General features: G+C 55.9%; 1 protein-coding gene across 8 annotated transcripts in view; it reads right to left on the reverse strand.

Moving 5' to 3' along the window:
* EXD3 (exonuclease 3'-5' domain containing 3) overlaps positions 1-27,671 on the reverse strand; it is a 291,985-nt gene that overhangs the window by 36,582 nt on the left and 227,732 nt on the right. The window contains exon 22 of one of the 8 annotated variants that reach the window (XM_065648441.1): positions 25,520-25,633. The exons of the other annotated variants lie outside the window; for them this stretch is intronic. Within the exon in view, the coding sequence (XP_065504513.1) occupies positions 25,628-25,633 (6 nt within the window). The 3' untranslated portion in view covers positions 25,520-25,627. Of the gene's footprint in view, positions 1-25,519; positions 25,634-27,671 lie in introns of those variants that run through there. 8 annotated transcript variants of the gene reach the window in all.

Consider the following 27,671-nt stretch of genomic DNA (forward strand, 5'->3'; position numbering starts at 1 on the left):
GCACACATGGGGCCAGGGAATCATTTTGGGCAAGGCCCTGAAAATGTGCCCAGGAGGCGGCTCACTCCTTCCACCTACCAGGGAGGACACAGACTGACGTGCACTGAAAATCCTGCTTCTCAGAAGCTGTTCCCATTTTTTTCATGGCTCTTTGAAAAAAAAATTGGCCGTTGCTCAGCCCTAACAGAGCTTCACTGCCCCTCCAGCTCCTAGACTCCCAAGCGAGCTCCAGGAACATTTCTACGGCTGCCCACACAGATTTCCCAGCAAGGGCAGCGTGCGTCCTCAGCGGCAGAGCAGCCGTGTTCCCGCTGCCTCATTTCTCCGGGGTCATCCCAGCTTGCAGAGAAGGCTTTTGTTTTTCCTTCCAACGTGGCAGGACGCAGCTGCAGGACCTGGCGGCAGCAAATACATTTGTTGCTCTTCCCCATTTGCCTCCCTGCTGGACTCAAAGCCTGCGGGTCACACTTGGATGTGGCTATTTAGACAGTTTGGCTTTAAGCCATTTGAGCTGTTGGGGGCAGCTCTGGAGTCACCCCAACCCTGCGGTCCCTGCAGGGACCCCGGACGACGGGGTGCTGGAGCCTCAGCTCTCCACAAGCCTTCGGCAGCAAAATCAGGTGTCAGAGGAGAAACGAGGGCTGGGAGCAAGGCCCAGCCTTGGCACTTGGCTCGTTTTCAGAGGCAAGAGATGGCAGAAGAAACATGCAGAGCCCCAAGCAGGACCAGGCAGCTTGCAGAGTTCAAGGTCACCTGCAGCTCCTCGCTGTCAGGTCACGGGGGGAAAAGCTGGAGGCGGGATGAAGGGATTTTCCCAGCAGGCTCCCTCCCTGGCACGCCGCCTGTCCCCAGATGCTCTGCGATGCTGCAGCGAGCCTCGGCGCCAGATGCAAAGCAGCTGAGCTTCATTGAGCTGCTCAGGGCAGCTTCACTGTACACCCACAGCGCGTCCTCGGGGAAATTCCCCGCCTGGCCTCTTCCCGAAAAGAGGCCGGAGCAGGAGCTGGACTGAGGGGTGGGTCAGATGCAGCTCCAGGCCCTTCTCTCACCTCTCCCAGGGTCTCCAGAAGGACATTAAAAACGTGTATGCAAATAAGTCTGAGGATGAGGGAAACACTCAACCCATCAGCAGGTGTCCAGGTGGGGTGAGAGCGGACACCGCAGACACCCCTGGGGTTGGCAGGGCTGGCGGCCACGATCTCATCCAGCAGCCATTTCCCAGCATGAATTTTTGGCATGATCCTGCCTCGCCCCCACTCTCTGGGAAATTTCACTGATAACGCCGGGGCTGAGATAAAGAAAAACGCCTTCCACGTTCCCACCCAGCTGCCTGCTGGAGCAGCCATCCTGCCCAGCCCCAGCTCTCCCAGGACATCTTGCCAGGGGAAAGCTCAGCTCCTGGCCCCACAGGTGATGCTCAGCTCCTGGGGACCCCCTGAGCATCTCTCCTCGCCTTGTGAGCGGGCCGGCAGACGTGGAGCATTGCTGGGACTGCTCGTCCTGCTCCGGTCTGGCCGGCCGGGTTCCCACGTCCCACCTTGACGTCACCCCGAGAGTGCAGGAGTGAAAGGGGGGCCCTCGGGCGCCTGACAATAGCGCTTTCCTTCCCCATCAATAGCAGCGAGAGACACGCTGGGCTGACACGGAACTGTGCACAACAAAAGCCAGTGTCCGAACAAATCTTCTCAGGCGCTGGGTCCCCCGGGTGACCCAGGGTTAGCCCGGACTTTTGCTCCCACCCGGCCCTCCAGAGCAGGAATGTCCCTCCGCGCTGCGCCATGGCTGGTTCCCACGCTTCCAACCTGCTTTGCTATTTATCAGCAACCGGCCTCTAATCCCCTTTGTGAAGGTCTGATTCAAGCTCAGCACAATGTGGTGAAAAGGGAGGGGGCAGGCGGGAGATGAGGGAGGGGAAAACAGTCCCAAAGAATGAAAATCAAACCCTTTACCTTTTCCCCCCTCCCCGGTTACGATTCCCTGGGGACTCTCCCCAGTCACCTCTCCGGGCAGTGCCAGGCTGCAGCAGGGAGCTGGGCTGCTCAGCCTGCTGGAAAGGGCTCGTGGTGGGATGTGATGGTGTTTAAAGAAGCAGCATGCTTGCACATTAAAAAACCACTTGCGTCCCTCGCAGGTTAATTTGGCCTTGACCCTCGCTGCTCTTTCATGACCCTCCTTCTGCCACAGCTTCATCCATCACCTCGGAGAACGCGCCCCTGCTCCCCCACGTTCCCAGCAGGGATGGAGGTGTGTGCCGGAGCATCACCGGAGGGTGTCTATGGAGGAACAGGGAAGGTGAATGCCGAGTCCCTCCTGTTCCAGTCACCCCACCGCAGCCTCTCCCTGCTACCACCAGCCATCTCTCTGCAAATGTCCTTTGGGGGAGTAACCCAACAAAATTTCCCCAACCCCACAGCAGGCAGAGCGGGTGCAGGTGCCCTGTGCTGGGATCTCAGTCCATCCTCCCCAGGGACAAGCCCCTTGGCCAACTCCTGTTTGCTTTAGGAGAGGACTGGCAAGCCCTTTCCCCAGATAACTTTGGAACAAAACAGTTTCCAAAGGCTGCACTACTTACAAATGAGGGGTTCCAAGCTTTTGTCCTAAATCCAATGCTGTTTTCTTTGCAAACGGCAGGGGAAAAACGTAGAAGAAGAAGAGACGACCTCAAATGCTAATCTTGTTAGGTTAAACTGTTCACTAAACAGATGGAGGTGCAAGGCAATGGGATTTTTGTCTTTCTGAGGAAGGGGTTAGGTTTGTAGGGCACAGAGGTCACTCCGGGCAAACCGGCAGCTTTGCTCTTTGTGTTGCAAGAGCAGAGAGAAAGTAAAGTGGTAAAAATGCTCCAGGCTGAGCTGGTACGGTGGGGTTTAACCCTCCATTATTCTGGTGGTCTTGCAGTTTGAAACCCCCGAGCCTCACTCCAGGCTGCTGAGTTACTCAGAGCCAGCGCAAGGCTGAGGCACCCCAAAAGGGACACACTGAGAGAGACCCCATCCCTCCCCGATGCCACAGCACCTGGGCATCCCTCAAGAAAGGCCCTCCCAAAAGCTCCTCCAGTGCTCGGCCCATCTGGGGAGGACGCTGGGGACGGCAGCCTCAGCATGGCCGCTGGCAGGACGTGCCACAGCCGACGGGACCCGCTCCCTGGCGAGGGCTGTCGGGCTGCCAGGAAGTTCTGTGCCCGCGGCTGTGAACAGGAGCAGTGCCCGAAATCCCTCGGGAGACAGAAACTGCTTCAGCTGGAGGGTCCGGACCCGCAGGCGAATGTGGCAGCAGCCACAGCATGGCCCCTCTCGCTGCTCCCGGGGTCAGGAGCTGAGAAAGCGTCACTGTGGCACTGGGGACAGGCGCTTCGGATTAACCCAAACCACTTCCCTGATGACCTTGTCCCCTGAGGCCAGGCAGGGAGCTGGCAGTGCCGCTGGAGCTGCCCAAGGCAGCACAGCTGCTGTCCCCCCCAGCCCTGCATCCCTTCCCCATGCTCATCATTTGCACCCCCCATGCCAAATGCCCCATAGCCCAGCTAGTCTGGGGGGCTTATCCGGGCCTGGCTGGGCACAGCACCCACGCGGCAGCTGTCCTGTGCCCTGTGGCACCCCAGCGAGGGGGTTTGCCCTGGAGGAGGGCACTGCCACCTTACTGGGGGACATCAGGATCCCAAGGGGGACAGTAACGTGCTGTCAGATGCCCAGGACCCCATAGAGAGCAGTGAAGAGTTGCTGGCTTTACTCTAAATCCTTCCAGGTTTTCCTCAGCTCTGCCAGGGCCATTCTTTTTCTCCTGCAAGCTCCACCCAATACAACTAAAACCCTTTTCTAGCCTCATGCTTTGCTGCAGCCTGACCCCATCCTTCTGTCCCTGAACGCAGGGAGCCGAGAGGTGCTGGCCTGGGCGCTCCTGCCTGGGTGTGTGGGTGCTAACTCCAGTCTGGGTGCCTAAGGCCAGTCCAGGTGCTCAACATCAGTGTGGGTGCTGATGCCGGGCTGGGTACTTAAGGACAGTGCAGGGTGCTCAGGCCACCCTCCTGCCTTGCCCGCATTGCTGTGAACTGCCCCGGCGCGGTTCCAGTACCCTGGGGAAGGCACGGCTGGGACCCAACCTGTGCCACCAGCATGGGCGCTGGTGACCGCGCTTCCTCAGGCACCTGTTGACATTTACTTGGAGACAAATCCTGGCCGAGTGAATCCAGCTCCTTTGCTGCATCTCTGCAGACCCAACCTCACCTTCCTCGAGCTTTCTGTGGGAAGCTCCCCTGCGGGGAGCTCCAACCTGCTGAAGGCTCCAGCAGAGACAGATCCTGGTGTGACCCCATCCTGCTGTTCCTGTGCCCTTCACCAGGCAGAGCTGGCAGGGGCTGTGGGCCCACCTCTGCCAGCACAGGGCCACAGGCTCCAGTTTGGGCAATGTGCCGTGCTGCTAGGTGGCCACGGCACCCGGCTCCCTGCCCTTCCTGCCCATCTGTGCACGTCTGCAGCCCGCCTTTACCCCGGCGCATTGCTGGGCTGCTCCGCAGGGCACCTGGGGCGAAGCAGCAACAGGAATGAAAACACGAAAGTATGAAGAATTGGACCAAAAAACCAACAATCCTGACCGGATTTGACAAACAGGCAGCCAGAAACAAGGAACTGCCCAGTGGGCGAAACTCTCAGGGGTCCATCACAAACAGGATCTGCTCCTGAACAGCAGGAGGGGACGTGGGAAGGAAAGGGAGGAGGTCCTGAGTGTGGCCCAGGGAGCCCAGCTGGGAGAGGTGGGACGGCCGAAGCCGGCTGGGATGTGAGGAGATCCCCTCCGGGCAGCGTGCCCGGCCCCGGCTCAGTGACCTTGCAGGCAGAGGACAACCCTGAGAATCACTGAATGCCCTGAGCTGGAAGGACCCACACGGATCATCGGTTCCAACTCCTGTCCCTGCACAGGACACCCCACAGGTCACCCCGTGTGTCTGAGGACGTTGTCCCGTCTCTTCTTGAACACTGTCAGGTTGGGGCCGGGACACCTCCCTGGGGAGCCTGTCCCAGTGTCCAGCACCTCTGGGTGAAGAACCTTTTCCTCATGTCCAGCTGCCCCTCCCCTGGCACATCTTCTGCCATTCCCTGGGTTCTGTCCCTGTCCCAGAGAGAAGAGCTCAGCCCTGCCCCTCCTCCTCCCCTTGTGAAGAAGCACCCAAAAGTGATCTGATTTTTAGGCCTGGACCCCAGAGGACTCTCTGCATTAGTGTTAAGACACAGGGCAACCTTATGCAGGAGCTGCTGAGGCTGGCATGAAACTCCTTGTGTGTTGTTCGAAGATAAAGGCTGAGGAGACAGTGCTGGTGGGGCTTCCTGGTGGGATGTGCTCCTCTGAGTGCTACCAGCCTGGCTGAGCACCATCCAGAACCAGAGCTCAGGAAAATCCCGTGGGACGCCTCAGGACACTTGAACCCCTGCTCAAGCTGGCTGCTTCCAGCCGGCACCTGCAACAGCACGGCCAGCAGTGCCCGCAGCCCATCCCTGCAGAGCTCCCTTCCCTCTCCAGCCCAGCCCAACACCCTCCTGTCAACCAGAGCTGTGGCTTGTTGGGGGACAAGGGTCCCCCACGCTCACCCAGCCATTGCCCAGCCCTGACCCCCACCCGGCTGGGTTTGCTGGCAACAAACTACAGGAACTGAGCGGCCACAGAGCCACGGTGGGCTGGGAGGAAACTTAAAACCAACATAAAATCATGCCAAGAGAAGGTTTAGGCACCATCCTGGCTGGGGTGAGCAACCCTGGCTGCTCCCACCTCCCTGTCCCCATCCCCCTGCAGATGAAGCACCTGGTTCCTCCCTCCAGCTGCAGCTGCGAGCCCTCCCCGCACCGCTGCAGCTGGGTCCCGCCAGAGCTGCCGGCGCCTGCCCACGCGTGTCGGAGTCGGGCTCGGGAGACGCTTTGCTTCGTGTTCCTCTCCCCGGGGCCGCAGCTGCCGTGACCACATGAAGAGCTGCAGGCGCCTGGTTTCGCTGTTGCAGCGTGAGCATGTTCTCAGCTGGCGCTTTCACACCCCCGGTCCCATGTCGTGCAGGCGGCAGACACAGCATGATCCAGGATGGGAATTTGCTGTCGTGTGTCCATTCCCCCCCAGCATTCAAAACAAACAGAAGATGTGAAGAAGGGAACAAAACCACACAGTGGCCAGAGTGCCCAGAGACTTGGCCGGGGGCCCTGGGGCTGCAACAGTAAATAAATAACAGTCCTGGGGTCCAGGTATTTGTCACCTCAGCCCACTGCCCAGGCTCGGGGCTGTGGGCAACACTGCGGAGAGACACCTCAGCGAGCAGGATCGCACCAAAGCCAGCAAAGGGACAAAAGGAAAGAGTAGAAGCAAGCCTGCTGCGTGCCAGGAGCTCAGATTCCTTGTGGCAGCCAAATGGGGGTTTTTGCTCTATCAGACCAGGCATCCTGGCTGTGCCAACTCCCACGCCAAGGGCTGGCAGCTGCACCAGCATCCAGAGTGAACTGCAGTGCCGGTCACCCTGCAGGGATGAGCTGTGGTCGGGACCCCCCGAGCAAAAGCCAAATGGTAAAACTCGCCCTGGGCTCTGCAGCGAGGTTTGCTGCGGGAGCTGGGGGAGCCGGGGCCGGTGTCCCGCTGGTGGGCACTGCTGCTCCTCCAGCAGGCGAGCTGGTGAGGTGCTCTGCACCAAAGCCACAGGCAGAAATAACCCATTTCCCCTTTCTCTCCCCATATTGTGCCCACAGAAGCAGCCTGGCAGAGGGAGAGTGGTGACGCGCGCTCACTGCCAGATACACCGGCTGAGCTCTCTGCCCCATTTCCCCGAACCCCCTGCCCTGTGCACAGCAGAGGCCCCCGGGACACAGCTCAAACTGCCCTGAGTTCTGTGTTCAACCATGTGTCACCCATGGGAGCTCCTCCTCGTCCGTGGGGGAAAGATCTCTTCACAAAATCGCATCTAGGTTACCCTGGGGAAGGTTTCAGGGGAATCCAGTCACAGCCCATGCCTGGGAGGGGGTTGCAAGGCAGTTGGGCTCCATGGGGAGGTGGGGGCTGAGCAAGAGGCCATGGCCATGTGTTGGATGGTCACAGAGAGGTTTCCACCATGGTGATAATTAGGCACTGATAAGCTGGATTTGGTGGAACCTGGCAGACCCCTGGCTCTGCACACTCGCCTTGTGTGGGGCAGCAAGGGGGTTCTTGTGGCTTCTCACCCAACACCTTCCCTGGACTCGGGTCCTCAGGACAGCCCAGCCCTGGCTTTCAGAGCTGGGTGTCACAGCTTGCCAGCATCACAGCAACGTTGGGACCCAGATTCCCCCATAACCTTTCCTTCCCCAGGGTAACCTAGATGCAAGATGTCAAAGATTTTGTGAAGAGGTCTTTAAAGAGTGCTGGAAAAGGCTTTCCATGATTAAGACAGGGCGACTACCTCATTGCAAACAGATTGAAGAAGAGGGGGGCACCTGCCGAGTCTGAACCAGAGACCATTTGTAAAACAACGGGGTGAGAAGTTCTCACGTGCTGTGAGCAACTGTCCTCATCTATCACGTAAGAGGAAGCTGGCTGGGTGGGAAAAATGCTCTGACTGTCAGAAGGGGAGAGGAATACTGGAAAGAACCTCTTGCAATTAAAGATCACACTGGTGACAGCTATAAATGGTTCAGCAGGGCCAACAAATAAAACACCTGAGCTGGTGGCTCGTTCTGCATAACCCAAACCCCAAACTGCAAAATCTTCTGGTTACTCTGAGCAGGAAGAAAATCTCCGTATTGCTGTGCTCCCTGCAGCCCAAAGCTCATTTTCCAGCTCTGGTGCTATTAACCTCCTCCACGGACATACTAATGGAGATAAAATGGTCCCAGATGACAATTCGTAGCCTGGGGCATTCCCTGCCCAAATGAATCAACTTGAACAGCTACTGCTATTGCCAAAGAAAGGGCTTCGCCCCACGTTCCGTGACTTACAACAGCCCATAACCTTCCAGATAATATTTCTTTCAGCTCCATCCGTTCCTCGTTGACTTTTCCACTTTATCTTCGTGAGGGTATCACACGGATGTTCATGCACCAGTGATTGCATGCGATGGTTTATACTGGGGAAGTGTGACGGAGACTGCCGGCACTCAGGCAAGGCTGTAATTTTTCTATGCAAGGTCAGATCTTCCTTGGAGAAGCAAAAAGACTATTTTGACAAATGTATACATCTCCCACAGCCCACTACTGAGAAGCCTTTTGCCAGGGTGGAGAACCGTACCCTTCCTCACAAAGTCCACTGTACTTGCAGATCCTCAGATGAGGCGTGTTGGGGACATTTTCAACAGCCATTTTTACTGAATTCCCTAGCCTGGCTGCCTATGGTGGTAATTTTAACCAGGCAGACAGAGCTTCCACAACCTCCGCAGAGCGGCCAAATGCAGAAGCACACCGCGGAGGCGAGAGCTCACGGATGTGGTGCAGAAGTGGCTGAGACAGCAACCTGCGTGGCGACGGCACGCTCCGATTTCACCCAGCCTACAAAACATTCCCTTCTCCTTCGTGACAGACCCAGCCTCTTATTTCTGGCTGTGGAATGGGGCTTTTAAGGAACTTTCTGACTGGGGAGTGACAAAACAGGGAGTTTAACTGCGCTGCAACCCGTCCTGGTTTTTCCCAGCCAGGTCACTTGTGCAGTCCTGCTGCATTTTTGTCCCTAAAGAGATGAAGTGCCCCCTCCCAGGGAGAGCCGTGGACACCGGTGGTGCGTGGGGTTTCAGCAGCCCTCCCTACTGCCACATTTCCCCCTCACTGTCTCAACAAGACCCAAGAGCAATGGGGAGGAATTTACTAAATCCCCCCCACCATGAGGAGTGACATGAGATGGACACCGGGCAGGCTGCAATTCGCATGTGCTCTTAATTTCAAGCCAAACCTCCTCAATAAACATCACTGCCAAAGGCAAAAGAGGGGAAAAAAAAGGAAAAAATGTATCCTATGTTGTATAAAACACGGAACAAAAATGCATGCACTGAACTGAAAAAGCCAGGGCAGAGAAAAATCAAAGGGGAGCTGTACACAGATTGCACCCACAGAAAAGCAGCCAAAGGGCAGAACATTGCACAGGGAGGCAGAGATGCCCATTTAATGTCATCTCAGGGGGGCTGACACACGCACGAGGCGCTGGGCAATGAGGACGGGGAACGGGAAGGGCTGCAGCCCCCAAATCCACCCCTGCGGGGAGGGACGCTGCCAAATCTTCCCACCTTTGTGGCTGCCGAAGAGCAGAAGGAAGAGCCGGCACACGCGGAGCCTCGCTGGCTGCTGCGGGGGCTGCGGGTGCGTTCAGCATCGCGGCACGGAGCACCGGGGACGTCAGCGGGGATGGGAACTGCGAATACTGTCACAGGCAACTATGGGAAAAGTGCTATTTTTGGCTTTAAAGGAGTTTATCTTCATCCAGGCATCTGAGGCATTTTTCACAGCGACTTCTGATTTTGAAGTTTTTCACCTTGCTTTAGAGCTGGCTGAAAACCAAGGTGGGTTTCCTGGGAATATTTGAGGCAGAGAGGGTAAAACCCATCATTCTTAGCCCTGAAACTTGGCTGAAAGACTGAGAATTGGAATTAATGCCTATTTGGGGATTTCCCTCCACAGCATATCTCAGGAAAACTGGGCAAAACCCATCCCGCAGACGCGGTTAGGAGGGACTGGGAAGGGGCCGGGGTGTGCCGGCTCCCCAGGAGCACTCGGTCCCACCCCAGCCCCAGCTCAGGCTGCCCAGCCCCACTTGAGACCCTGCTTAAGACCCCGCTTAGTACCTACAGGGACATTTGCTGGCCACATTCCCTAATGCTTGCAGCCACAGGCAGCCTCGAGCCTCTGCTACGGCCCTACAACCCCATCAGGTCCCCAAAAACCCGTGGAGGAAAGTGGGAGACGAGCTGGGACATCTCACGGTGACCCAGCTGTCCCGTCCCCGCGGGAGGGGCCTCCAGCAGCTCCCATTGCACACCAGAAAGCAACACCCAACCAGCCCACAGACACGCTCCAGTCGCTGCTGGTTTTTACCCAGTACAAGAAAACCGCCCCAGAGCAGGGACTGAGGGGTCTCGAAGCCCAAAGCTTTTCCCCAGCAGTGGTGGGTGGGGGGTGACAACCCCACTCCCCTGCCAGCTCCCCCAGCAGGCAGGCTCCCTGCCTGCGATAAGGGCCGAAAACAGCCCAAAACAAACAAACAGTTCGAGTTAATGGGGCGGCAGTTATTTTTGGCCTAGAGGGAGTTCACACACTCCGTGTTGTTTTAGTAAATAACTGTAAATGGAGATTGTGGTGCGGGGAGTGGGCTGGGAACCGGCTGCTCCCGGCAGCGGGGAAGAGCCACATCTTGTCGCGCTGGTGCTAACAGGAAACCAAGGGCCTCACCTCCCTTCACACCTCTCTGTCCCCACACTTTTATTGTCACCACATCCTTCAGCAGCCACATCAGAGGGGATGAGGCGGGGTGGCAGCGTCCCGCCGTGGGAAGGCAGCTCTGGGGCGGGGGGAGAGCCCAGGCAGCCCCGTGGCCTTTCCAGCAGATGCACGGGGAGGAGAAGCTGCAGCTCCAGTTGCACTGTGGCATGGACAACGCAAAAGCCACGGTGTCACTGTTGGCTGTCACCACGGGAGTGGGCCAGGGGCTGCAGGACGGGCTGCAGGCCCCACTCTGGGACACAACCACCATGGCACCCAGCACGGACCAGCTGCTCTCCTGCTCCCCATCGCTACCGCAGCAACACACCTGCTGTGCCCCTGGGAGCACCAGGGCATCCGCATCACCCTGGGTCAACGGGGCTCAGAAAAAGGCAGTTTTCTATAAAGATAGCATCATAGAATCATTTTGGTTGGCAGAGACCCTCAAGATAGTCCAGTTCAACCATAACCCATCCCTGGCACTACCCCGTGTCCCTGAGAACCTCATCTCCGTCTGTCCAACCCCTCCAGGGATGGTGACTCCAGCACTGCCCTGGGCAGCCTGTTCCAATGCCCCACAGCCCTTTGGGGAAGAAATTGTTCCCCAGATCCAACCTCAGCCTCCCCTGGCGCAACTTGAGGCCGTTTCCTCTGGTCCTGGCGCTTGTTCCTGGGGAGCAGAGCCCGACCCCCCCTGGCTCCAAGCTCCTTTCAGGCAGGTCAGAGATCAGAAGGTCTCCCCTCAGCTCCTGTTCTCCAGCTGAACCCCCAGCTCCCTCAGCCGCTCCCATCACACTTGTGCTCCAGCCCCTCACCAGCTCCGTTCCCTTCTCTGAACTCGCTCCAGCACCTCAAGGCCTTTCTTGGTGTGAGGGGCCCAAAACTGACCCCAGGATTCAGGGTTTGGCCTCCCCAGTGCCCAGTAGAGGGGGACAATCGCTGCCCTGCGCCTGCTGGCCGCACCGGTGCTGGTACCAGCCAGGATGCTGGTGGCCTCTTGGCCACCTGGGCACACTGCTGGGAGTGCATCTCCCTGCAGGAGAGCCAGGATCAGCCAACCTGGAGACTGGAGCCTTTGCAAGTTCTCAGATGCAAAATTAAACATTTTCTTCACTTTTTTTTTTTTTTTTTCAGGAGCAGTGATTACACTCTCAGCTGTCTGAGACAGGGATGCCAGGTGCCTGTGGAGGATTTTGTTGCATTGGCTGAACTGGCCTGACTCCATAACAGAGATGCAAAGTTTTTCACACGCAGAAAGCACAACCCATCAGGAAAACACACATAAAATCAAGTGACACATCATCTCAGTAAAAGAAGGATGGTTAGAAACAACCCCCTTGCATGACCCGTAATCTTAGAGCAATAAAACTTGAAAATAAAAGGCAGCCGGCGACCCCTGCCTGAGCAGAAGCAGGGGGTGAGGACACAGGGCGAGGTTTGGGTGGCAGCATCAGGCTCACATCTGAATTTCTGCACCACTGTCAGTTTAAATCAGGCTGCTGGTGGCATTTGCTTGGGGAACCGCTCCCTGACCCATGGCAGCAGGGCGAGAGGGTGCACGGCGAGCAGGGACACAGCTCAGCGCGGCCGCATCGCCACGGGCTGCGGCAATGGCCTGGTGCCCAGACCGTGGAGCCGGGCTCCCAGCACCTGAGACCTCGCTGCAACTACCGACCGACTGCTGGCTCGCAAACTTATAGCTAGAATGGAATAAAATGCACCCTGAAGACTGCTGGGAAGCCACCAGGATTAGACAAAAAAAAAACCCAACCTAAAATCAGACAATAAAATCACTGCCATTTCATCAGGGAGAGGAGAAAAATAACCCAGCTTTCCTCTGCTCGGAATTCCAGGACCACTGGGAGTTGAAACTCTCTCTTACATACAGCATCCGGATGCCAAAGCTCAGGATCTTTTCACCCAATATCTGTTCTGTTTTGGATCCAGCCTGTTAGGTGAATGCAGGTAACTGGGCAGCAGCAATGTCACTGAGCCGGGACACCGAAGGTCCCTGAGAAATTGCTCCAAAAGCTGCTGGAGTGGCCGCCAGCCCCTGGGGCTGGCAGCGAGGGGCTGCACAGTTCATGTGCCGCAAGCGACCAGGTTCAACCCAGAAGCTTTGCCCTGCTGGGCAGGACCCCTTTCCCAGAGCGCAGTGTGGCCAGGAGGTGAGGTGGGGATGATGAGCACACCCTGTCTGCCAGGGCTGGGAAGAAAAGGAACGAGTCAGTGACAGCACAGGGACACTGCTGGAGGGATGGAGAGGAGCAGACAGCCTTTCCCCACCCCTACTGCACCACTCCATCTCCTCACTCCACGGTGTGTGGCCGGGCGGTGGAGGTCTGTGGTGCGGTGCTGGAGGGGGAGGATGCTCATCCCTCCTGCAGCATCACCCCGGGTGACGGACCCAGCCGAGGCTGCCACGGTCCTCAGCAAGCCCAGCTGGGCCCACGCACGGCACAGCCACAGCTGCTCAGCTCCCAGCTACATTGGGGCTGTGTCTATTCCTGCCCAGCAAGCCTTGAGCCAAGGCAGCTGTTAATTAATCGCTTGGAGTAATAAGCAAAGTGAGTCCCCAGGAGCTGCTGTCATGACCGCTACTTGTCGGGCTCCCAGCCCAGGGTGGCTGCGTACGGGGAGGTGGGGAGGCCACACGGCCACTCACTCTGTGCCCAAAAGCACAAAGGTGCTTTGCTTAAGGAGGAAAGATCTCCTGAGTTTCGGACCATCTGTTAGTCCTGGTCTCTATCTGAGGCACCAGCAATGTGCAAATTAAGATGAACAGGCTGCGAACTTGGCATTGCAAGTGAAGCCAGCATGGCAGAGAGGAGCACGGCACAGCCAGGGAACTGGCACCAGCTTCCCCCACGCCAGCTCCTGCCCAGGCGCGCTGGGATGGCAGCGAGCGGTGCCAGGGCCGAGCAGCGCTGGAGGACAGGGGACACAGTCACAGAAAGCGAAGAAGGACGCTGCCATGGTGGAAGCATTGCAGAAGAAGGCACCTGATACCATCTCAGGAAACAACCCTCCATCGGCAACTTGCAAGCTAAAAAGTCTCTTACATCCATTTCAAGGTTTCAGGGTGTTTTTGCTACTGGGCAAATGCCCATGGAGGGCGGCTGGGAGATGCTTTTTCAGCAGGTTTTTAATATGTCCCGGGGAACTGGCCGTTGGCTGGGGGCCGGGCTGTTCCGCTGAAGCCGCAGCCGAATTGTGGGGAGGGGCTCAGCCACCCGCTTGCTTTTTGCTAACAGCTCAGCAAAGTGACCTGGGCTGCACAGACGGCCCTGGACATGCACAACCAGAACCGAAGCTCTAGCTGGAGAGGCCCCTTCCCTCTGGGCTCCATTCCAAGTGTGGCCACGGCAGGTCCCACCCCCAACCCTTTGTTGGGAAAATCCTTGCATGCACCCAGGGCAGGAGGCCTGACAGCTGCCAACAGGCTTGTCTTGTGCTCGAATGCTTGTGCAATGCCAGGAAAAGGTGTTTGTAGCAGCACTGGCCAAGCCTCGGTGTCTATATAGCCCTCCAAAAAGCCTGTCTTGGGGATACCACAGCAGTAGAGACGTGAGATGAGAGCTGAGGTCTCAGACCAGTCCCAGGGGCTCCATCAGCCTCCCCAGGGAGGATCTGCTGCTCCCTGATCGCTGCACAGAGAACAGAGGGTCACTTTTGTTGGATGATTTCACCAAACTTTGGTTATATCTGCAATACAAATCCTAATACCACTCTGTTTGTAGGCCCATAAAAGGCTTCCCTGGGGGGAGATAAGAATTGAAGACAACTGGTCTTAATGGTGTTAGAGAGATTTATGGGATCACCTTAAACGGATTTATTGGAGGGCTTTTTAAATGAGCAAATAATTAGTAGATTTATCTGCTTTTAGCTGCCTTGCTGTTTTATAGCCTCAGCAAAATCACTTTCTAGGGTTTTTAATAAAGTACAATTCTGCCCTACTTCCCAGGGTCCAGCCCGGCGTCACCTGCCCTGGGCACTGCGAGCGGGGAAAAGCAGCTGTGTGGGAGCTGGAAGGCAGGGCTGCGAGGGCCACCCTTATTTTTAGGGACAAATCATACAGAAAAGGAGGAACAAGCCAGGGAAAGCAGCTGGTGAAAGGCAAGGCTCTGAGAAATTAATGTACAAGCATGGTGAAGCCTAAAGCCCTGGAGAGAGTAACATGGGGCAGCAACTCCTCGAGTCCCGGCACGGGAATGGGCTCCAGCACCCTCCCCATGGTTGTGCTTGGTTTTAGAGATCCAGGGAAGAAAATCAGCTAAAAGTGACGGTCCGTAGGGCGGGCAGGCTGAGGAGGCAGCGCTTTTCCAGAGAGGGCAGCACATCCAGTTCTGTGAGCGCGTGGGTCTCTGCGTTAGCAACGCCAGCTCCCGCGGGGACAATGTCCCCAAGAGATCCCCTCCCGGGGTCAGCTGCACCGTGCTGGCAGCCCCCCAGTGCCAGAACAGCCCCTGCACCCCCAAGGGCCACAGCTCCCCACGGCCCCTCCGCCCCCCCGGCAGCGGGGACTCCAGTGCAGCCGCCACAGACAGACCCCGCAAACCCCTCTGCGGCCCCTGCATGGTCCTTGTGTCACGCCCAAGCTGCGCTGACCCAGCATTTTTGTTCCCAAATGAGCCCCACCTGGGTGAGACGTGAGCTGCACAGGGCCGGACTCTCCACCCCCTGCTCCAGGCAGGGGAAAGCCCCTGGGGAATTGGGGTCCCACACCCTGGGGCTGGTGGGTCGTTAGCTCGTGGCTCATCATGCAGTGGTGGAGGGGAAGATGTATTGCCAAGCTCACAGTGACTGAGAAGCTGCGCTGGAGCTGCACGTCCGTCCCTCGCATGGGAAGAGCCCACCAGGAACCCCCCGGGCACACTGGGGAGAGCAGCCCCTGGGACAAGTGGTGACACAAAGCTATTAGCAGGGAGGAAACCGGTAATTAATAACCCAGAAAAGGGACTACGGGGGAATATAATTAGTTGTGGGAAAAGCAAAATCCAGAGCAGTTTGTGTCAGAAGGAGCCGGCCCTGAGCAGGGTCACACTGCTCCAGCCCACCAGCCCCAAAGGGGACGTTCGTTCCTGGCCACAGACCTTCCCGGGAGCTGGTGGCACCAGCCCACGGCCCTGAACACACCCACGGTGTGACTCGCGGGGGGGATCTGGGGATTTTCCTGAGGTTTAGGGCTCCCAGAGGAACAAGTACAGCAACAGCAATGGTGCCATGACCCTGTAGCCGTGTGCGGGGAGGCACATCGAGGCGAGAAGTGAGCCCATCTCCGCGGCCCGAGATGCTGCAAACTGTGTAGCCAGGCTCCTGACAAAAAACCCCTCCATTTCTCATATCTTCAGTTGTTCAGTGAAGGGAAACCTTACTTCCAGGGCCAGGCTGCCCTTCAGTTTGTTTTACTTAAGCACGAACAGTATCGAAGTCACCAATAAAATTGCACAACCTCCTTACATTACAGTGTATCGTGAACTAATATATATATTAACAACATTAATAAACTTTCATACTATAGAGACTGATTGATAACTAGGTAGGGAAGGGGATTTTCTTAACAGCCCCTGCTTGTGGCACCCAGAAACTACCACTTTTCCCCCAAATGGTTCAGGCTCCAGCAGAGCTGATTTCTCCCAGCACGGATCATCCAGCGTGTGGATCATCCAGCGTGTGGATCCTGCTGGCAAAGGGCGGCTGAAAAGAAAATAGTCCCAGAGTTCACACCGTCTGTGAGACGAGTTGGAGGCTGGAGCTGCACATGCTGTGTCATTAGTGGCTTTTGCTGCTAATTGGGCACAGGCTGCCAATCTGGACTTATTCCAGCGGAAAAAGGAATCTCTTCCCTGCTTTTTTTCCCTGACAAGTCAAAGGTTAGACACCTTTAAAGCCTGTACAACTACTTAAAGCTTTTTGACATTGTTGCACTTAGAAGCTTTGCCATGGTGCGATTCTGCAGGTCATTAGGAGGCAGAGCAAACCCTGCGCTGTTAGGACGAGCCTGGCCCAGGGAGCCCCTGTCCCACCGCTGCGTTTCCTCTCGTTGTGAAATTCCTTCGGGCTTAAAAATTCCCAGAGGAAAAGAGTTTGTGGATCCTGATCCTGCTCCACCCTGTGCTGCCAGACCCAGCCCAGCCCAAAGTTGTGCTGAGATGATCTGTCTTTCTCAATGGCATATTGGGGCAACCTTTGATTTTTTTAATCAATGTCCCTGACTTCTTCTGGGAAGTGGGAGATGTGGCTTCAACAGCCAACCCATCCTTGGGTTTACTGAGCAAAATCTTACTTGATAAAATTCTTCCAGGCCAGCAGTACCTCCATTTTTCCCATTATTTTCCACAGACGGCAGGATTGTAAATTGTACGGGTCTCTAGAAACAGTAATGCAAACAGGTCAATGAGAGAAGCACCATCATTTTGAAGAGGTTGGTGCAAAAGTAACTTGCACTATTCTTAGTGCAGGTGATAAATGAGAGATCCAAAGTCTCAAACTCTTGTCAAACTCCATGAAATAATGAGCCGCTATTGCAACCTTCCCACCAGAGACCTGTGAGTGTTGCTTGGCTGCAGATGGGGCTCCTGAGAGCCAATGCTCACAGAGAGACACAGCTCAGCCCCTCGGGGACGGGGGTCCTGCCGCTGGATTTTGGCACGCTCCCACCCCCGAGCACACGGCAGGGCCACGGCAGCACCTCCGTCCCCGGCAGCAGCTGAGAAGCTTGTGGGGATGCCAGGAGTGGGACTGCAATGTCAGGGTCCCCGCAGAGCTGGGGACCATCCTGCACAAGATGCTGCAAGGTCTGACAGGCACAGAGCCATCCTGGGGACACAGAGGGGACCCCACGGAGCCCCCCGGCCAATGGGGAGAGCAAACCCACTGAGCCAACATCTCACTGGGAAGCCCATCTAGAGCCCGGGCATCCTCCTCCGGGCATGGGAGCTGCCGGGAAATCAGATGCTGATGCGTCTTGGCTGTACTGTGGGAATCAGCCTCGCTGGGTCCATGTTTTTTATATGCAGTACTGGAGATAAGAAACCCAGGGTGTTGTGGGAAAGAGGAAGACCTTATCTGCCATCCCAAGCTGCTCCTCCTGCCCCAGCCTTGGTTTGTTGTGTGGCTTTTTTTTTTTTTCCCACTGGTCCCTGAAGCTATAATACATGATACGAGTCGGCAGAGAGGGCTTCATGATGCTGTTCCGTGCCTCGGCCTCCGCGCAGCCCTTCTGGAAGCACCACTGAGCCCCTGAGTGCCTGGAACGTGCCAAGAGATTTATGTTATCACCAGGATAAACCTACAGGCATGTTCCCAGGTCCTTCAGAAGCACGGCAGATGCCACAGTCTGCTGGCAGGAGCTCTCTGCCCAGGGCAGTCCCCAGCCTGTGGGCATCAGAGACAAGGTCAGGCAACAATTGTCCTGAAACAAGAGATTTTGGAGCAGCAAACTCATTGGTGGGTAAGGACCATACTACGTGCCAAAGTATTAAGACTAGAGATATTGAAATCCCAGACAAAAAGGACTAACAGCTCATGAGTTGCAGGTGCACTTCCAAAAACAGCTACAAAAAGGGACGGCTCCGAAGTCTGCAGGCACCTCTGTACGAAGCTTCGCCCATCCTTCCAGCCCTCCAGCTCCCTACACAAGCCTGGAAATGTGGACGCTACTGTTGGATTTCCGATAAAAACACAACTATTGACTTCCTTCACTTTTGTGGCTGCTGAACACTTCATGTAATAGCCGTAGCATGGGCTGGAAATCGATTGCATTAGACAGTTTAATAGATAACATACTGGTATTTTAGTGTTACAGCCAAGACTCTCACAAATCAGGACCAAAAGTCAGACTCTGAATCTCAGCTCAGATTCTGAGTAACGCCCTTATTGCACCAGAACTGCAGCTCTAATTCTTGAGGGTCGCCAAACTGCAATTAACCCAGTTTGCTGTTATTCATCGAGTTCATTACCTGCCTCATGGAAGCGTCAGGAGCCCGGGCTGAGGCTGGGGACACTGCTGCACCGGGCTCTGTGCAAACAACAGACAGAAGGAAGGGTTCAGGCCATGGGGACATCTCACACGGACGCTTCCACGCTGGCTGCGGGCACCCAAGCACAAGTGCTGTGACCACGGAGCTCCTGCCCGGTGGTGGGAGCCATCCTCTTTGCTAAAGCCTCAGGGGACCAAAAGTGCTTTAAAAACGTCAGTTTGGGGCCCCTCATTTTGGATAGCTTCATATGGAAGCCTTGCCCAAACGCCAGTGCTGGATGTTACACCTCGGTGATGCAGGTCCTGAGCTCGGTGGCGGTGATGCCCGTGGCCCAGGGCCGATGTCACCAGCTCTTGGTGCTTTGGATGCTTCAGGGCAGAGCCCTGTGACAGCCCCAGCCCCGGCAGGGCCCGGCGGGCAGGGGTGGGGGCTCAGCCAGGCCCCCAGGAACAAACCCGAGAGCAGAGCATTGCCGTGGCGCCTGTGGGAATGGAAGATTTCAGCCCCACATCTCCTTCAGCCACCCAGCAAAGGGGCCCCGCAGGATTCGGCTCCCAAGCCGGGATTCAGCAGGAGGTAGGACCTGGGCTTCCCCGCGCCTGGAACCCCGGTGAGTGACCCCTCCAAACATCTCATGGGCAACCGAGCACGAGCAGAGCCCAGCGGTACCAGCAGCACCTCCAGCCTCCCGGCAGCCCCTGTTTTGGCCCCTGTCCGTCAGCGAGATGCTGGTGATGGAGACATCGTGGCTTGGATCTGGCCTCTACTGACAGCGACTGGGATGGAGCTGCCAGGGAAGGAGGGGGATGACAAGAAAATGCCCTGACCCAGGCGAGTAGAGGAGAAAGGATTAAAGGGAGGGATTAGCAGGGAGAAAACTGAAGGTGGTCCCCAGAGAGAAAGAAAGACAGCAGCGGCAGCGGAGCCGGCCCTGCCCGGCCGCCCCTCCTGCCCCCGCCCCGGCTCCCAGCAGCGCGGCAGCTCCTTTGTGTCTCCTGTGACCCGCGGATTATGAGTGTGGGAACGGGGCTGCGCGGGTACCCTGCACTGCCGCGGCCTCGGGCGCTCACAAAGGCGAGGGCAGGTCTGGGGGGAAGGAACAGCGGTGAGAAATGGCTCCTGCTGCGGCTCTTCGCTGGGAGGCTGGAGGGCTGCGGAGGTTGCTCTGCCCTCCCTGCGCTTGCATCTCTGTTGGAAGCACACCACGGTGCTGCTGCAGCCAAAAGCAGAGCTGGCACATGAAGATGCTGCCCAGCACACCATGGTGACACCAGTCACCTCCCATCGCCCCTGCTGGCGCAGCCCCTCGCATGTGGTGTGGGACCGTCCTGTGACAGCTGGGACGTGCTGCAAATGAGAAAACCTGGTAAACCAGAGAGCGCAGAGTCCAGTCCTGGCGGGAGCTTCGTTAACGACCAGACTGGTGCATCAGTGAGATGGCTGATGATGCTCCTCACCATGGTGGTGATGCTCAGCCCGGGTGAGTCCCATTGTGGCTATTTCATCCTCACCCACCTGGCTCTGGAAATCTCGAAGACAGAACATCCTCCCAGACCTTCCATCTCTTTCTGCCCCTCTCTCCGGGCCACGGAGCCGTGGTAGGAGCCGGGTCCTGCTGGCTGCACATCCAGCTGGTGGCCTGGAGAATCCCCCATGGCCTGACACAGCCCGGCCACGGGCACCGCAGCACAGGGGGCGGGAAGGGTTGGCAGGAGCATCAGCTCCCAGAAAGTGTCAGAAAGGCCAGCCCATGATTAATGACTAATTAGGAAATGTCCGTCATGATTATTATCCTAACGATCCTGGTAAGGAAAGCTCCTTACCTTAGGAAAAAAACGGATGTTGGCTCCAACAGTCCCCAAATGGAACAGCCCACTGTGGGAAACTCCAGACTTTTATAAAAACAAATAGTCTCGGGCTTGCGTATGAGTTTTTATTTTTAAGTAAGCCAAAGCCAACCGAATGATTTTTCATGTTGCTCTGTAACCTGGGGGTTTGGCAGGGCCGGAGGGAGCTGCGGCCTCTGTCCAGGACGCACACACCATGGGGAGCTCCTCCTCACAGCACAGCAACAGCCAAACCCACCACCAATCTTCCATTAAAACAGTAAAATGAAGCATAAAGCCACTGAAGGGGACTAGTGCCATTTCATCAGGTGAGCTTTATTAATCCTCTTTTGATATCAGTTTACGTCAAAGCTGATGGCACAGGCAATGCCAGCATTGGATTCAATGCCCTAACTGGACAGTCAGATATTTGATTTAGTATTGCAATTAGATGGGATCGTTTTTTATCATTGCTAAGGTATATTCAGAATAGATACAGTGGTTAAGAAGTAAAATTTTAAATATATCAGAATTTGCCTAGAAAGACATTCCCAAGCAATACAATGTCTCTAATGAACAGGTATTATTCTAGTCCAGCTCTAAAGCCATTAGCCCATGTACTCCTCCTTAGGCTTTCCAGTAACTCCCATTAACTTCAGGAGCTCAGCTCAGAGGATTAGGAAATAGATTAGCTAAAGTCTGCAAAATGGAAAGTGCTCCGTAACTGAGCCGCGCTGTTAGAGGGACGACCACGGGGATGCTTCTCTGGAGATCAATGAGACTTGTCCAGTTATATCGACAAGTATTTTCCAGCCACGACATTAACCAAATACTTATTTTTTCAAGAAATCAGTGAGCACAGACATAGCCATGCAACCAGAAATTCAAGAAATTAGTCTTGTCCTGAGTTTAGTACCTTAAGAAACCAAACAGCCAGAAAGAAAATGTACCGTGCACGCAGCAGTTTGAAAGCACGTAGAGCAAACAGGGTTTGGGACACCACCATGTCACCCACAATTGCGAGGTGCCTTGGTGGGTCACGGCCCCGCTCCAGCCCCCGGGCCGGACAGCTCGCCAGTTCGGGCCCCAGTGCTCGGGGGTGATCTGGTTTAGCACCTGCAGAGGCTGAGCTCAATTTTTCCTTTCTCCACACCAGGAGGAGACATCAAGCCCAGACTTGTGTCAGGCTCTCAGCAAGGGCTTCTACAGCTCATTAAGTGCATAGCTAAAAGCAATCAAAATAAAAATACTGAGCGGTGAGGACGGAGCACAAGCCTGTTTCCCCATTTCTAAAAGTCCCTGGATTTTCTTTTATGGCAGCAACCCCACACAAAGCACCTTCGCCAAAGAAAGACGTGAAAGTGCATCCGACACCCACACCACGGGTCCTCGCAGCGGAGCCGCTGTGCGGCCGCATCCCAGCCCCCCACGGGTGCCACTGTCCCCAACACACCCAACCCTGCACGCGGCCCTGGGTGCCACCCGGTCACCCATGGCTGGCGGCAAATCCACGGCATCGGCCCGCCACAGCCCTCAGGTCCCTTAAGAGAGTTAAGATGATGCTGACTCGGAAACCACGAGCTCTCTGTTTACTTCATCTCATATATGGTGACTAATTCCATCGTTCAAAGAGCTGACGATGATGAAAACAAGTGGAACGATCAGGAAGGAAATTAAAAATAGCCCTCCTGTGGCACTGTGTCAAGTGTTCATGTTTAGATTTTAATTTTATTTTTTTATTCTAAGTTTCTTTGATAAAATATTTTCCCATGCCGAACACACTTGGAACGTCCCCTCCATCACGGCATTCCAGGCTGTCGCGGACCCTATGCCAGAGCTGTGTTCCCTCCGCTCTGCGATTCTCACTCCCACATCCACACCTTTGGGACTTGAAAGTCATTAATCAACACACCCCAGCCAGGACGGTACCTCTGGAAGGAGAAACACCATCTTGGACACAGTATGGGAAGGAAACTCTGACTTTGACAGCCAGCATGAGACCGGGACCACATCGCTGCTTGGACTCTGTGTGGCAGCAGGTAAGATTTTCAGCAGGGAGATTTTTCAGCTACGAGACTCAATGATCTTGGTAGCAAGCGGATGTTTCGCTGTCCCGCTGGCTCTCGTGCATGGATAGAAACTCAGCAGAGACCTGAGGTCCATCTCACCCATCTCCATCAGGCTGGAGATGCTGGCGGCCGGCTCGGCGCCGCGGCTCTGCTTGTGCTCGGTGAAGGGAATGGGGTGGTTTGTCTCAACAATGCAGGCGCTGCTTGGGGCTAAAGCAAATCCTGCCCCAGATATCACGGGTGGGAACGGTGTCAGAGGACATCCCACCCAGAGCCCCCCGCCGTGAACCCTCACCGTAAACCTCCCTAATATTGCCAAGTTCAGCATTCCTTGGGGACATCTGAAAGAAAAAAAATTGTCTGGTTTCAATGTCTTTGAACCAAAATGTTTTTCTTTTTTAAAAAAATTGCAAACGTAAATTTCATTTTTAATTTGCCTTTCTCATCACTAGCTTTTTGGAGTTTATTTAATTTTTTTCTTTTTTCCCTTTCAGGCATCTCACTGCAGGTGCGGGTTCCAAGAGCAAGCTGCCAAGGATGCATCATGTGAAATTACTGAGTTGCAAAAATAGGAAACACCCCTCTGTCCCCAGGTTCCCACCACTCACTTACCGCCTGTACGGGTAACACAAGCATCTACAGTCTCTCTGTTTAGGGTGATGCATTAAAATCCCACTTGTTAAAAATTGTTAAAAGAAATCCAAGGGCGGAGGGAATCCTGAAAACAGCATTTACAAGGAAAAATGGGTGTCAGGATGTTTTGGTTCTTTCTGTGGAGGCACAGGGATGTGACTGTGGTATCGATAATAAACTGTGAACAATTGCCATAGCGGCTGCTCTGCCGTGTGCCTGTACAGACACAATGGGACGCTGCAGAGCGAAGATGCTCGGCTCCCAGGGGGTTGGGAGGATGCCACGTGCACCAAAAGTAACTTAGATTTTCTCTGATGTGGTAGGCAGCGAAGCAGTGATCCGTGACTTCTGGGAAGAAGGAGGTTTTATTGATCAGTTACTGAAAAACTAGAAAACTGCCTTCCCAAAGTAGTGGGGAAAGCCCATACTTATAAGTACCTTTAAAACCCTTCCTGCAGCAGGTCCAGCCCGTGGGATTGCAGGCAGCCGTGAGCAGCCTGGCGATGCTCATCCAGAGGCCAATATCAGCCACTTCCAGTTAAACATCTATAACTGAGCCACCTGCCTGGATGCTTCTGCCGGTGGCCCCAGGCTGGCTGGTTGGGTTGAGGTGATCTTTGCCCACACGTGAACCCCTCACATCTTGCTTTGCAGTGAGGAAGGATGAGTAACTCCTCACCCGTCTGTGGGGGACAATGGTGGGTCCGTGGATTCCCTGACAGAGGGTATGGGAACAGAGATTGACCTTGAAGATATTAAGGTGTACCCATGAGAAAGAAGGGAGTAAAAGAGTGACACTGACGATAGCAAATTAGCCAACGATATGTTACTATCGCAGCCTGTAACCAATAGCAAAAAGACACTTGAGCTGGTAAAGACTTTCTAAAAAAGCGTTTGTGGCAATAAATGGCGACTGCTGTTTGGACTTAAGAACTTGTTCTATGTTGTTTGTCTGTCTCAGCTGCGACGCCCATCATTCCTACAGGTAGCGGAGAGAAATGTTTTGAGTCCCTGCTCTGCTTTAGCTTCCCAGGAGGGAACTTCTCTCCCCTGGGGCTGCAGAGGAGCCTGAACAACCCACTCTGATGGAGACATCTCCACCATGGATGGCTGAAGCTCAGCCAGGAGACCTGGCTCTCTTGGGCACACTGCTGCTTCTCACTCCATGTAACTCAGCAACAAGACCTGTTTCCACCCATCAACGTTGCACCCCCTGTCTGGGCACAGGCTGCTTTCACCACTGATGCAAAAAGAATCCAACTTGGTGGCCCTTCCATCCAAGAGGCACTTTGGTGTGATGGAGTGATGGCCCTCAGGGCCCTGGAGAGAGTCTCCCTTTAAGGAGAAAGCAAAGCGCTTTGTGCAGGGCTCTGGGCCTGTTTTGTCATGGGACACATTACCCTGAACCCAAAAGAGGAAGGAAAGAGGGGGGGAGCTTTTGCCTTTCTGGTGGGAACAGCATTTGAGCTAACTTTGTTTCCCTTGGGGAAAGGCACCAAAATAACAGAGGAAGGGGGGTGTAGTGGGGGGGAGATGAAGCTAAAAAGGCTATGTAATCTGCCTGGGAAAAAACGTGCTCCCACCAGCGCTCCTGAGCCCATCCATCTGCCCGGCTTGCCAGGCTGCAGGGGAGCGGAGCGCTGCCCGCACGCTGCCCGTGCACTGCCCGTGCACTGCCCGCACGCTGCCCGCACGCTGCCTGTGCACTGCCCGTACGCTGCCTGCATGCTGCCCGCACCCTGCCCGCACACTGCCCGTGCACTGCCCGCACGCTGCCCGCACGCTGCCCGCACGCTGCCCGCACACTGCCCGCACGTTGCCCACACGCTGCCCGCACGCTGCCCACACACTGCCCGCACGCTGCCCGCACGCTGCCCGCACCCTGCCCGCACGCTGCCCGCACGCTGCCCGCACGCTGCCTGCACGCTGCCCGCACACTGCCTGCACTCTGCCCACACGCTGCCTGCACGCTGCCTCCACGCTGCCCGCACGCTGCCCGCACGCTGCCCACAAGCTGCCCGCACGCTGCCCACACGCTGCCCGCACGCTGCCTCCACGCTGCCCACACGCTGCCCGCACTCTGCCCGCGCCCCGGGGACGCGCCTCCTGTGGGCCCAGCCCCAGCTGATGGCTGTGGAGGGACCTGGTTGAGGTTCTGCAGCGCCATGGGCTCCATGTGCCCTGTCCGGGGCTCTCTGAAGGTGCTGTGCAGAGGGATGAGCTCTCACTGGGAAAACGGGGCTCTGGAGAAGTTCCTCGCTCCAAGCGCCCCACACACGGGGCTGGGACTGGCCTGTGATCCGGCCTCCCCAACACTCAGATCTCCCCCCTGCCCACACTTAATGTTTTTTTCCGCAGTGCCCGAGATCGGTGTTTGAAGACACGGCAGGCAGGTGCCCCGCGGGGTCCCTGACGTGGGGAGGTGGGTCCCCACCACCGTCCTGATAGTCTTCACCTTCTACCTTCTAGATCCGTTTGCTTTTTTTCAACTTTAATACTAGTATTTCAGTAAATCACTTTATTGAATATCTTCCTAAGTACTCAGTGGAACGAATAACAATAACAGCAATGCAAAGAAGCGCAGAAACAGCTTCAGGAGGCAGCGCTCTCCCTGCCTCTGCACTGCAGGAAGCCCAGGAAGGCCGTCTTCGTGAATTTAGGCTGGAGGGTGTTCCCAAACCCATGGACCAGCTCATGTCTGACATCTGTCCTCCTCTTCAAGACTGAAATAAAACATACACAAAGAAACTAGTGATAGCCAGACTCTGTAGCCCTCTCGTTTTCTGTCTCATGAGAGAAATGAGAGACTGGAAGCATTTTAGTGACTTCTGGCTGTTTCTCCAGTGGCTTCTCTTGCCCAAATCGTGAGTGATTTGCATCCCTCAGCAGATGCATTCCTGATCATGTCATCAGAGGGCACAGGAGACCTGGGACAGAAGATGACCTGCAGATCTCCAGAGCACAGGGCACGTGTAAGATGCCACCTGATGGATGAGGACAGGTGGAAGGGTCTTGTCCTCCAGTACCCTGGTGGGAGGTTTTGGTGCCTGTCGATCCAAAAACCTGGCACAGCACATTTCAACCACATCTGCTTAAGCACATTTGCAAGCTCAGTCCTGTATCACGTGTGTCCTCCCGTTATCCAGGAGATCACTCAGACGGACAGGAGGGTGGACACGGGACTGGCTTGTGTGGCTGCTCTTCACCAGTCCCTAGTGCCTGCTTTGTATCACAGCCTTATCGTCTGGGCACTTACACATTCAGTTTTAATGAACCAAACCAAGTTCCTTTCTGGCTATTAAATTAGGATTCAGCATTTTGCCACAGGCTTTGGATGAATGGCCCATTAGATTTTTGATTTTTGCCTTTGATGAAGTCCTTAAGTGGCCGTTTCAATAATGTTTCCCTGAAAAGCAAATAGAATATCTCTCCAGTTGCTTTATTTTGCATGTGTGTGTGCATGAGCTCGTTGACTTTTGTTCCACCTCCCTCACATTCTGCAGCCTAGGCTGTAATTACAGGACTCTCTGTCTGTGCAGGCATTGCAGTTACAATCTGCAAACAATTCAGCTGTGTTTCAGCACCTAAATGGGGAAAAAAACCCCTCTGATTTTTGGAGGTTCTGAGAGGCAGCAGGAGAGACCGAGTCCAGACTTGCAGATGGGAAGGAAAACTGAGCTGAGCACTGCGAAGCCCTTGGAGTGATTTGTTTCTGACCTGTGCTCGGCTGCAAAGCCCGGCCTGGGGAGGCTCAGCCCAGGCCTGGCCGTGGGCGCAGCCGCCTCTCCCATCGCCCCCGCCCTGCTCCCCTTCCTCCCGGGGGCTTCCCCGGGCCCTGGCACCGCGTTCTCTTGCAAAGTCTTGTCACTAACAGAGGCGGAGGTGACGGGGCTGGCAGTGACAAGTGACAAAGGAGAAGCAAGGCCAGCGACCGGGCACTGCCATGTCACATTGTCCTTGCTCCTTCCCCTGTGTATCGCAGCCCGTGGGACACCCACGGCTCACGCTGCACGTCCTCACCCCGCTGCCTCCAGCTGCCTGCTCCTCTGCCTCCATCTTCTATGAGGAAGAACACTCTCACATGCAGAGAGAAGCAAGTGTACTGGTGTTGAACTGGGAACGGACAGAGGACAGCTGGCACAGGTCCCTGGTTTGTGCCTTGCTGGGCAAGCCCAGCACTGCAGCCCTAATTAAGATGTTAAAAATTCAGACCAATTTGGATGCAGAGGGGGGCGCGGGGGTCACACTGTGCACCAAGCTGTCTTTGCGCTGCCCCACAGGCCCGTGGAGATGGAGAAAGCCGGAGCCGAGTCCCGTTTCCTTCCCGGGGACACGGATCTGGCCGGCTCAGGGATGCAGAGTCACCATCGGCAGGAAGGGAGAGGGAAGGGACAGGGAATCACCCTCCTGTGCCGGGCTTGGAAAGCAGCGCAGACGGCTTGGCCATGGGGCTCGGTCCTGCGCTTGCAGCGGCTGCGCTAGCACGTCCCCGGCTCTGGCACGTCCCCGGCTCTGGCATGTCCCTGGCCCTGGCACATCCCTGGCTCTGGCACGTCCCTGGCCCTGGCACGTCCCTGGCCCTGGCACGTCCCTGGCCCTGGCACGTCCCTGGCTCTGGCACGTCCCCGGCTCTGGCATGTCCCCGGCTCTGGCACGTCCCCCGCCCTGGCACATCCCTGGCTCTGGCATGTCCCCAGCTCTGGCACGTCCCCGGCTCTGGCACATCCCTGGCCCTGGCACGTCCCCGGCTCTGGCACGTCC

This window comes from Caloenas nicobarica, chromosome 19, assembly GCF_036013445.1.
Source record: "Caloenas nicobarica isolate bCalNic1 chromosome 19, bCalNic1.hap1, whole genome shotgun sequence".
Taxonomy (NCBI): Eukaryota; Metazoa; Chordata; class Aves; order Columbiformes; family Columbidae; genus Caloenas; species Caloenas nicobarica.